The sequence below is a fragment of the Bufo gargarizans genome, chromosome 10 (assembly GCF_014858855.1).
Source record: "Bufo gargarizans isolate SCDJY-AF-19 chromosome 10, ASM1485885v1, whole genome shotgun sequence".
NCBI classification, from domain to species: domain Eukaryota; kingdom Metazoa; phylum Chordata; class Amphibia; order Anura; family Bufonidae; genus Bufo; species Bufo gargarizans.
The window spans coordinates 74,713,296-74,726,179 of record NC_058089.1 but is presented as its reverse complement, the minus strand read 5'-3'; the positions used below and the strand labels follow the sequence as shown (position 1 = coordinate 74,726,179).

The 12,884-nt window shown below is 38.5% G+C and overlaps 1 protein-coding gene across 2 annotated transcripts in view; it reads left to right on the top strand.

Moving 5' to 3' along the window:
* Positions 1–10,075, top strand: part of NRXN2 (neurexin 2) — an 858,623-nt gene extending 848,548 nt beyond the window's left edge. For both annotated transcript variants that reach the window (XM_044270141.1, XM_044270142.1), the window contains 2 exons: positions 1,122–1,200; positions 8,704–10,075. In XM_044270141.1, the coding sequence (XP_044126076.1) occupies positions 1,122–1,200; positions 8,704–9,593 (969 nt within the window). In that variant the 3' untranslated portion in view covers positions 9,594–10,075. The remainder of the gene's footprint in view (positions 1–1,121; positions 1,201–8,703) is intronic.
* Positions 10,076–12,884: the final 2,809 nt, after the last annotated feature.

Genomic DNA, 12,884 nt, shown 5'->3' with positions numbered 1-12,884 from the left:
TTTTTTAAGTCAGCAAGGAGCTGACAATAAAGAATGCTGGATGCTAAACAGCCCTTACCAATAGCGAAATATTTAAGATGATAGTAGAAAATAGCAATGACTCATTAGTAAATTATATTACGATTAGAACAAACCCAATGTTACTGAAGCTACTTAATAAAATGATATCAGCAACATACAGTATGTAAAAAAAACTATGATCCTAAACTGACACTATGCCAAACGGGCAATGTCTGATCATTTAGACTAGGTTCACATTGCATATAGGTTTTATGTTCTGCAAATATCCATAAATTCTTCAGATAAATATATACAAGTATAATTTGCTTACAGACTTTGTTAGCCACACATAGGCCTGAAGTGTGTATTTTTGGCCTACTTTTGGCCATTGGATGTGTTTTTTTGAAATGTAGTAGAAAGAAGTTGCACTCAGAAAAAGAAATGGAAGTGCTTACAACTAGCTTAGAAGAGAACGCAGCACTCTCCTACTCACATACAAAGAAAGCTGTTTTTATAGTCAGCATTTACATTAAATCTCAAAGAACGGACATCCAATCTGGACAAATTCAATTCTCAGTTTCCATTAAGGAGGTTCTGCAATGCTACGCTATTGATAATCTATTCTCTGAATAAGTCATCAATATCAGAACAGTGGCAATCCGACTTCTGGCACCCCTGGAATCAGCTATTTAAAGGAGTCATGGGGCTCATGGGAGTTCTGCATCTTCTTCGCTGTTTAAGGGCATGCCATCTAGCTTGTAGCAGCAGTTTGGTCCTTTCTAGAACTAAATCTAAGAGCCGCCCTGGGGATGGGGAAGACGTGCTTTTTCCAGCGCGGTAGAAAGAGACCCATTAGACCTTCATACCTCCAGGGCACACACTTGGAAGAACTTTTTGAATGTTCCCACTAAATGGAATACTTCAGAATGGCATGATCCTCGCCAAACTTCATGTACTAACATTCATGTACAGTACTTATTCTTGTGCAAATGATAAAAGTCTAATATTGTATGTGACAAATAATGTCCGTCAGGTCTTTGCTTTACTTTTCCGTGATAGGCTACCACAACATGATTTATTAAAGAGTAACTAAAAAGCGGTTTTCTATTTGTTTTCTTCAGAATTCTGATGACCTACTTGTAGCCTCGGCTGAGTGTCCCAGTGATGATGAAGATTTGGAAGAATGTGAGCCCAGCACTGGTAAGACTTAAACGAATAAAGGACAGAAATGAAAAGAATTACCTAGAAACCTACAACATATAAAAACAGGGCAATGTGGCATCAATTTAACAAAACAGCTTTAGTATCAGAAGGGTTTTCTTGAAATTAGAGCTAGAGGAATGTAGCTGATTGAACAGCAATTCGGGGAGTCAGTGTGTTCGGGATACAACATATAAGATATACAGGAGCTGCTGTATTTAGATATAGTGTTATATTTGCCAAAGATATAAGGTAAAATGTATCCTAAATGCATATTGAATACTGATAGTACTTTGTTTAGCTAGACTATGGAGAATAGCAACAGTTCAGACAATGTACAGAACAGTTCAGACAATACAATACTGAGACACACGGGGAAGCATAGTTTCTAAGAGCCCAGATTGTCTATCCTTTTACAGTCACCATGTACTTTCCAACACAGGGGGCTCTGCTTCCAAGCAGAGTGCGGTTCATGGTAAAGATGTAAAAACATTTATTAGTAATGCAATTGGCATTTTGTTGGGAAGTAGACGACAATCGAAGCATAACATACTCATAAGCAAAATATATACTGTAGCATACAGCTAATATGACATGGACCCTCATGACATGACAGTTATCTCATTACAAGCACACTATGATTGCAGCAGCAAGCTTTATTGCCAAATAATAGTTAGTTACCTATATTTTAATTCTGTCAGTAGATTTGCACCTATTTGAACTATTTGACCTGTTGCACGTGCCCTTGGCAGCTGAAGGCATCCAGGCTCGGACTGGCGCACGGGGGAACAGATGAATCCCCAAGTGATTCCTTAGCCAAGTGGCCTACATATTGATAGACTGCGTACAGTATCTCAACCAGCCTATGTCCATATACAAAGCTTTGTAGATTATTTAACAAAGTCCCTAGTTTATTATAGATGCATACAGTAGCTGAGATAGCATCTACGTGCAGAGGACAGCCAGCAAATGTCCTTTTCCCCAGGGACCCACCTTCTCAAAGTTGCTGCACGGATCCCTATAATCAACCATCTTGAGCACGTTGCTGCTGCCAGCCGCCGTGTGAGCAGGTAGTATTTTCATGTAGCTGTACAGTGGGCCCCTAGGATGAATTTCCTGATGGGCCCGAGTCACCCCAGTCTGACACTGCAGGCCACATTGCTGAGAAAGAAAATGCTATATTTATTAATGAGCCTCTAGGAGCAACTTGGGCATTGCTGTTGTACCTAGAGGCTCTTTCTAAAACCTTGCCCTCTCCACTTCGATTGACAGACCCAGGCGTTATGATGTTTTCACTGCCAGTTGCAGAGAGAGCAGAACCTCTAGATGGAACAGTGACGCCCCCGTTGCTCCTAGAGGCTAATTTACATATCTTAAAACATATTTTTTTCTCAGTAATGTGAGCACATATGAACATGGGACCAACACAGATACTGTCAGCTGCCAAGTGCACATGTAACAGGTCAGCCAGTGTCATAGTACAAATCTGCTGACAGATTATTGGTACTACAAGACCTTATGAGATGGTTCATTTCTACAACATAGTTACTTACAGAGCAAAATAAGTAGAAGCTTTGATTTTTATTAAATCTGTTTAAGGCCTGATGCACTCAACCATAGCCAATTTGCCGTCCACAATCTGCAAATACGCAAAATACAGATACCAGCCATGTCCAGTCCACAATTTTCTCACTCCCATTAGTAGAAATGCCTATTCTTGTAGAATTCAATGTGCCCATGTGCAATCAGCAAAAAATGCGGATTGGATGCGGACCAAAACTACAGTCGTGTGCATGAGGCCTAAAGGCCATTTCTAAATGACTTCCTTTCCAATGAATAAATAAATGCACATTCAAAGCAACTAAGAAATTATGGAGTACAAGACAGAAATCACAATCAGTTTTTTATTTATTCTAGCTGTGTAGTTTATAAATGTCCCATCGAAGAGAATCAATAGAGTAACACTATATAGTACCTCTGCATTAACAGGACGTAGCAATATCTTAGTAAAAGGCCAAGTAGATATGCATAATCCGTAAAACCTATGCAGCGGTGCCCAATACATTACCGGAGCACTGCATAGTGGTGCATAGTTATGTAGAAACCACAACACAGACAGATAGCAGCAGTCACTGCAGTTTTTCTCCATTTATATTTCACCAATTAAATGGTTTTCTGAGGGATTAGACAAACATGACTGCTCTTTTACAGCCAACAACCTGTCCACTGGTCAGGGTCAGTTTTAAATAAAGTGTGGCTCTGGACACTGCTGAAAAGTCAACACAAGTCACATACTATAGTCACCGTCTCTGTACAAACTCTAATATTATCAATAATACAGGTCTGAGATAATACCACCACACCAGGACCATTACAGCATTACCACCAAGTATCAGCTTAAAGGGGTTCTACAGTTTGTTTTAACTGGCGATCCATCCTCTGGATAGATCATCAGCATCTGATTGGCGGGGGTCCGACACCTGGGACCCCTGCTGATCAGCTGTTTAATCATCAGTTTAAACAAAATGTAGAACCCCTTTAATAATACCATATACTGTTACTGAATAAAAATCACATTACAAAGACCAATGTTAGCACCATACAGTGACAATATAGTGATCAATACCAGTTTTAGAAACTGTGATTACAGTACAGTAAAATCCAGCGACTCACAGTTGAAGTCTTCTCTGCTTGCAGTTGTTCACTTTGTCCCATATTTTCCATTTGACATAAACTGCAATGAAGACTTCTTATAGCCACAATTTTATCTACAGCGTTTGCTCTCCAGTGAGCTTTGGCGCCTCATTTTTTCCCCACCCCTTCCTTCTCCAGACTTACGCAAGCTTCCTCTCCTGCTGATACACTTTTGTGCCCGTTGCTGTTTCTTCTTCCCATTTAATGTACCAGCTATGTCACACACACCACAGTAATAATGACCTGCTTTTTGCACACTCACAAAAAAAAAAAGCTTCCTACAAAGTAATAATCACCCCTATCTGCCACTAGAAAATAATAAAGGTAGATATTTTGGGTTTGGGCAGAAGGTTGATATTGCAGTTTTGGGGCAGAAAAATAGTTTTTTTTTTTTATTATTATTATTATTATTTATGTTCCCTTTCTGTTTCAGAATAGCAGTAAATCCCACCTTTAACCCACGACACAAAAAATGAACACTTTTGTGCACCCTAATAGGGAATAGTGCTCCATAATAAGAAAATTGTTTCCCCCCATCACAAATAGTTCCCCTTTTTATCCAAAAAGTAATAACAGTTATACTCACCTTTCCCCGATCACATGATGATTGAGCGTTGGAGGCCTCTTCTAGCCAGTAATGTTGGTGGCCAGAGCAGCATAATGCAATGACTTAGAATGTATTGCTTGCTCAGGGATGCCGGTGCGCAAACATTAAAAGGCTTACAAGTGACCTGTGGCTTTAGAGAATGACATATGGCTTCCTGCTGTATCATAGATTTCAACTGTAGCCATGTCCTGAGGACTCGTTTACAGTTGAAAGAGGTGCTTCTTTAGGGATATGGGTCACTAGACCAGAAGTTTTATGTCCCACTGACACTGATTGTGTATTTTAGTGGAGGCGAGTTGAAATACTAGGCACAATCTGTGAACAGATGTGGTAATGTTTCTGGAAAAAGGAATCTATGTTTTCTCCATCCTGTACAACCCCTTAAAACACACAAAAATATGCCAGAGTAAGATACCCTTTATTTGCAACTAAAGTTTAAAGGGGTTCTCCGGTAATTAAGAAAATTAAAATACTTAAATATTACTTTAGTATAAATATATTCCCAAATACATTTCAGTAGCTACAATGGTTCAATTTGTCTAGGGAGCAATCATTAGAAGAAATAAAAATGGCCTCCATCCTATTAGCACACACAAAATCTGTCCTAATCACACAGGAGGACAAGTTACTTCACAACACTGAACTAAAGAACTGCCTCATCCTCCTCTCTACTCTACTTGTCAGGGATTATGATCCTGAATACAGATGATAAGATCTGCTGAATCTCTCTAGGAATGGAGTTCATGAGGAGACATGAAGTACAGAGAGAACGGACAGGTAATGTGGAGCTGCTGTGGTAATGGAGACTGCATACAAGTGATTCTGCTCATTATCCACACCCCCACTATCCTCTCTGTACTTTGTGTCTCCTAATGAACTCCATTCCTACAGAGATTCATCTGAAGATCATATTAAACTGTATTCAGGATCATAATCCCTGAAAAGTAAGAGAAGAAGATGGCGCAGCTCTTTAACTTGTCCTCCTGTGCATTTAGGACAGGTTTTGTGTGGACTAGAAAAATGGCAGCCATTTTATTTTTCCTAATGACTGCTACCCGGACAAAATGAGCCATTATAACTAATGAAAGGTATTTGGTAATATATTTATAATGAAGTAATATTTAAGTATTTTCATGTTCTTAATTCCCGGAGAACCCCTTTAACCATACTTCAGTAAAATCCCTGTCCTAATGAGTCCCTAGGCTATGGATGTTGATAGGACCTAATCATTTAGTAAGAACAAGTTAGCCCCTATCCACTGTCCCAGAGGTCATACATCCACCGATTGAACAGTTATCCCGTATCAAGTGGATAAGGAATAACTTGTTGTAACCATAATATCCCTTTAATAATGACGCTTGTATGAACACAACATAACATTTAACAGTAAATTTGTAGCTCTTATTGGATTTTTCTTAGATCTTGGGCATTATATTTTATATGCTCCATATCACACACAATGTGTGGCGATAATACGATAATATGTGAGATCACAGCACAACAATTAATGCAATATGCTACTTAAAGGGGTTCTGTACCTTTTTATTACTGATTAAATTTATACCCATTGAACAGCTGTTTGAGAAGGTAGCAGTGCTGGCAGTAGCGATACAGCCTTCTCGTTGCTTTTCACAGGCCAGTGATGTCATGACTATGTACATGACCTATGTACTTGGCTATTGAAGTAAGTGTGGCTGAGCCGCGCCTAGGCCATGTACATAGTCATGAGGTCACTGGCCTGCGGAAAACAACAAGAAGGCTGCATTGGTACTGTGAGCTTGCTGTCTTCTCAAACAGCTGATCAGTGGGTGTCCTAGGTGTTGGACCCCTGCCGATCAGATGCTGACGATCTATCCAAAGGATAGATCATCAATATTAAAAAGGTACAGAATAACTTTAAGATAATAGTAAGTAAGGGAAGGACAATCACTTTTATATGCTTATTACAACCACATAAAGGGTGCATGTGCGGTCATTGCACACGATAAATCACTGTGGAGCCCTAGTCTTAGGGGTATTTAACTTTTTGTGTTTTTAATACAGACACACTGCTTATTCAATGCCACATCTTCCAGATCGCCGAGAATATCTGTGACCAATAATGTGTTAAACACTGGGAGTAGTTGGCTTGGAGATCAGTTAGTTGTAATACAATACACATGAGATATTTTGTGTAGTTATACAGAGGTCCCTCAACTTACAATATTAATTGGTTCCAGGATGGCTACTGTATGCTGAAACCATTGTAACTTGAGTAATCGGTTCCAAAGCCCCAAAATGTCACCCAAGATAAGAGAAAATGAAAATAAGTCCTTACATATAACAATCAGGAATAGCTGCTAACTGGCAACTAATACGGCTATTTTACCAGAGAAGTGGCCTAGATTGGTTGGATCTGAGTCTGAGACATTGTATGTTGAGTCTAGTTTCAACTTACGATGGCCCAGAAAAGACTATTGTATGTTGAAAATATTGTATCCTGAGGCCATTGTATCCTGAGGGACCACTGTACTGTACATTTAATTTTTTTTTTCATTTTGGAAGTACCGGAAGTTAGACTTTCTATGTGATTACAAGATGGCATGGCCAACCATAAAGGTATTTAGTATTTTTAATAAATTCAGTTACCACAAAGGCCTGAACACCTGCACCTCTTAGCTAATATATTTAAATAAAAAATTAGACCTACTATTCAGAAACAATTATATTTTTGCATCTATATCTGACAAAACAGTGACAATTCTTTGAGGAAACAAATCCTATAGGTAGTTTAGATACAAAGGGAGAGGTTTTTGTGTAAATACTGTATTGGCTTGGGGATAGCGTGTGGTAAGTTACATATAGATTTATAGAAATAGCCAGCCACTTACTTAGGGAAATACTGTCAAAACTTGTTGAAGTTTAATGAACTGTTTTACTATTGATATACAAAGTAAGTTGTTTTTGCATTAAAGGCCAGCTTTATATACTGGGGTGTTTCTGTCTGCCTTACCCCTATTCAATAATTTCCTTTTATTTTTGTTTTGCTTTTATTTTTTGTTTTCATTTTTTGTAACATAATCTCTATATAATTTAATTGTTCATGGTCATAATTTTTTAAAGCCTTTTAAAGGTCAGCATATCTTATAGAGTTATACTCATTAAGCTATGCTAGGCCTAAGACATTAAAAACCAATATTAATAAACATATTTTATATATAATGTTTGGGTAAAATAAGTGAGCTTTTTAACATTTAAAGTGACCGTGAAACAGTAAAGTAAATTAAACAAGAAAGTGTTTTTTTTTACCCAGAGGTTTCACAGTTTCTTTTGTAATTTTTTTTGTCTTCATGCTAAAATCACATGTGGCCAATTGTTTGATGTAAGTTGTCTAAATATTCTGAATCAATTTTATTTGATGAGCACAGAGAAGCTGAAATAAACATACTGTAGCATTTTTTTTAGATAATTAGGAAGAACTGTTATATAATCAGTGGGAGGTATATTAGAAAGGACAGTTTGTATTGAATTCAGAATTTAAAGTGGGTGTTAAACCAGATATTTGTGGCAAAAATTAAGGAATTATTACAACAGAAAGTGGTAGTTATGTAATGAAAAATAGTTATATAAAAAAAATAAACTATACAATAAAATAACTTTTCTTACAATAGCAGAAAGATAAGAAGAGGATGGAGAAGTGCAGGATTTCTGGGCAATAGAAAATGTCAGTTTTTAGGAAAATAACGTTTATGAAGAAATTCTAATTGGATAGATACAAATATGAATTGGATATTAATATAAAATATGGGGTTGTTTTAATGGTAAGCCTGTATATTTCTCTGTATAGGGAAATAGGCATTTATGGTTTTAAAAATATACAATGTTCAACGTGAAGTAAAAAAAACATGGCACAGGGATAGAAGAAAATTATGATCTAGGTACTTTAAGAAAGATTATTACAAACATTCAGGGTAGCTACAAAATTATACTTTTAAATAGTTACTGTTAAGTTGTGTATTAATTATGTAGTTGATATTACAACATACTTGATAGATAGTTATATTTGTATGGTAGAGCATTTCTGGGTTTATCTAAGGTCATCTAGAATTTTTAGATATTTGAGGGAGTTAGAAGATAGCATTGTGTTGATTGTATGTTTATATTCTGAGGTTTTTACTCACACACTGTTCTTGCTGTTTTCTCTTTTTTTGTCTTGTTTACAGGAGGGGAGTTAATATTACCTATAATAACGGAAGATTCCTTAGATACCCCTCCCATTGCTACCCGATCCCCTTTTGTACCTCCTCCCCCCACCTACCGAACTGTCCTCACACTGGACACCACCAAAGATTCCTTGAGTGTTCCTTCCAACTTGAGGCCACCATGCCCTTCTGAGCAAGAGGATAGTGATTGCGAGGAGGGGATAGAGGTCTCTGGTTATGCTTCAGGGGAGGTATTTGAATCAAGTTTCCCTCCTACTGATGATGAGGACTTCTATACCAGTTTTCCATTGGTAACTGATAGAACCTTACTATCTAGACCAGATAGTGCAGCACGGAGACCTCCAGGATCTCGGCCAAATACAAGGGCAGGAGGTTCAACCTCCTCTCCTTATGACCTTCTCACCTCCACCACATCCCCAGACCATGTCCAGAATATCCCTGCCGGCAAAATGAATAACAGGGAGCCCGCCAAACCCAATATAGACCATTATCCCCATATTCCTACGTCCTTCCAGCTAGATAAGCTGAACAAACAGAGGTTTCCATCTATAACTTCATCCCCTAATTTCCAAAATTTCCCTACAGCAAATCCTACAGGCTCAGGGGAGAAAGGGTCCCCAGGAGCAGTGGAAGTTATCAGGGAGTCCAGCAGCACAACAGGAATGGTTGTGGGAATCGTGGCAGCAGCTGCTCTTTGCATCCTGATTCTCCTCTACGCAATGTACAAGTACAGGAACAGGGATGAAGGGTCCTACCAGGTGGACCAAACCCGGAACTACATCAGCAACTCAGCACAGAGTAACGGTGCTGTGGTTAAAGAAAAGACAGCACCTGCCACTAAAACAGCTGGTAAGAGTAAGAAAAATAAGGACAAGGAGTATTATGTGTGAAACTATAATATGGACTCTCCCAAATGTGGGAGTATGGTTGAGCAACATCTAACCAGCCATTTAATGGAGATACCAGACTGACCCCATGCTGTGACCAATCATTGACTAAGCAAAAGTGACTAAGCCCCAGGTCAACAGTTGGCTGTCACCTTAATCAACTATTCAAATGCTTAAACAACTGCCAACTGTTAAAACCCAATTACGGGTTATCCAGACATTAACCTTTGGTCAGCCATTTGAATGTCAAAATAAGTCAACCTACTGTACTGTATCTACAGTAAGCAAGGAAGCATTCATGGACATATCTGCTGTTATTCAAAATCATCTGGCAGTGGATGAACACCAACCAGTCTTTTACTATTTGACCATGATCTGACCATCTGTTGAAACAATCCTGTGCCCAGTCTCTCAACCAAACTTTTTATTTCAACCTTAAACAGGAAAAACACCTCTTGCTCATTCATGTTCATTTCTTCCTCTTCCTGTTTTGAGGAAAAACAAGCCAAGATTCACTGAGCTTTTAGTTTGGCAACTCCTGAAAATAAAAAATAAATAAATAAAAGACCCAAAAACTTGGTTCCTGTCAAAGTATTGAAGTACTGAGAAAGGGAATGTAGTATGCAGATCTCCTTCCATGGACAAACATGCTGAAATTAGAAGAGATGGTCAATAATAATCAACTATAATCCTTTAACAACGTGGAGCCATTGAGGGGAGAGGATGGTAGTGTGTTAAGAAAGCCACTTTTTGAGACAAAGACTCATAAAAAAAATTGAAAGAGGGCTATAAGGACTGGCTTTGGTTATGCTCTCCCCTCCCTTATCCTCATTGCCCCTCAATTCCTCTATGCCCTCCTAAAGATCAAGGTTATTTCTATTCTGGTTTGTGTGGTGTTGTCTTGGTTTTTTGAAAGCTAAGCCGTGCGTTTGACTTCTTCGTGGACTCAATCTACTGCCCCACCACACCCCACAAGAAATTAAAATCCATTTTATCACCCGAGGATTTCTCCACACGCCCCTTGAAATAAAATGGACTTGTAATAAGGGGTTTGAGCTACTGGGGCAAAGAGAGTATCAGAATATCAATAAAGCAAATGTTACGGCCTTGTATATGAGTGTTGAAATTGTTCATGGAGAGGTATACTCTTATAATAAGAAAGGTATATATTCTTCAGTTATCCTCTCACAATTCCCTACATTTAATTTAATTTTGGTATTCTTAATAATACAGTATATTACACATTATTATGGTTATACAAATTGTAGACTAAATATAGCCCAGTCAAAAAAACAATCTCAAATTTGCATTACTCACCAAGGTGTGTATTAGTGAAAAGAAGATCTTACATTTACCTACTGAACATCATACATATTGCACATGGGTTATAAAATTCTGAAATCTCTCTGTGGGAGACAGAGCCATGCACTCTGTCCAACAAATAACTGTATAAGTCTGTTCATGCCATTTTATTGCCCTTAAAGGGAAACTGTCATCAACTTTATGTTGCCCATAAAGTCTGTGATTTAAAAGTTAAAAGTAAGTGGTGCCAAGAACCAACATCAGAATCATTGCAGACTGGGCCTGGAAGAGAGTCACGGCCACCTGAGAAGAGTTCTGGTTATTCACTCCCTGGCCACCTGCTGATGATCGACAGTCTTCTACCGAGTTTTCCCTTCTTTCTTTCTAGGAGAGAACTGTCAATCATAAACATATGGGTGAGAGTGCAGGAGATTATGAAGTATATTTGACTCTTTTCCAGGCCTGAGCTGCAATGATTATGATCCTGGACACCAGTAACCTCTTACTATTAGCTCATGAGTGACACACCGCTGAAATCTGCCCACAGTGAGGTCAGCATAAAGTACATGACAGGTTCCCTTTAAGCATAAAAGAAGAAATTATACTGCAAAATAACATACTGCATAAAACAACACAAGCAGCAAAAATATGCATTTGTATACTCTTCTTGTTGCCTCCTTTTTTATTTAGGAGATATTTTTTCATTGAAAAAGATTTCTTCCTTAGTGCTTTAGAAATAATGGGGGACGATTTATCAAACTGGTGTAAAGTAGAACTGGCTTAGTTGCCCATAGCAACCAATCAGATCCCACCTTTTATTTACCAAAGGAGCTGTGAAAAATGAAAGGTGGAATCTGATGGGTTGCTGTGGAAAACTAAGCCAGTTCTACTTTGCACCAGTCTGATAAATTTGCCCCAACATGCTTAAAGGGAACACTGGGATTTTGGGTATAGAGCTGAGGACATGGGTTGCTAGATGGCCGCTAGCACATCCGCAATACCCAGTCCCCATAGCTCTGTGTGCTTTTATTGTGTAAAAAAATAATAAAGATTTGATACATCTGCAAATTAACCTGAGATGAGTCCTGTCCCTGACTCATCTCACATACAGGACTCATCTCAGGTTAATTTGCATATGTATCAAATCTTTTTTTTACACAATAAAAGCACACAGAGCTATGGGGAATGGATATTGCGGATGTGCTAGCGGCCATCTAGCAACCCATGGCCTCAGCTCTATACACAAAATCCCGGTGACAGGTTCCCTTTAAATAAATAGGCGTGAAAAACAGAAGTAGAACCATTGCTGTCAGCAGGAATTAGTGAAGAAATAAAAGTAACGTTCGTCACCATCCAGCATACTTCATTGATTCCTGCTGACAGCGCCGATCCAGCGGTTCCACTTCTGTTTTTCAAGCTTATTTATTTACCTTTCCTGTACATCACGCCTGTGGTGCTGGACCCAGACCGGGGCAGCAGTCCAAGACCTCCGTTGGCTGGTCAGATAAAAAACAGCAAGGCGATCTACAGCTGTTGTGCTTACCAGATACTGTTGTGAGTAGTCACAACTATTACACCAATTTATTCATATATCGATGACCCAGCACATGAGGGACTGCCTCCTGTTCCTTTTTTTTCTTACCAATGTGCTTAAAAGCTTAATCAGTAAAAAGCATACCAAAACTGTCACAATGTCTTCCACTTCAAGATTTCTGAACATTTTAGAAAATTAGGTACTAAAGTATATGGCTACCTGGGTTATATTGTTTATAACCCAAAATTAAAGGGGTTCTGCAGTTTTTTTTAAGTGATGATCTATCCTCTGGTGTTGGACCCCCGCCAATCAGATGCTGATAATCTATCCTCTGTTTTTAAAAAACTGCAGAACCCCTTTAAGTAAAATAGTCTACTAAGCTAAATCACTGCTGAATTTTTTTTTAAATGGTCTGCTAACTGCAAATAAACACATGACTAAAGGTCTACAGATCCACC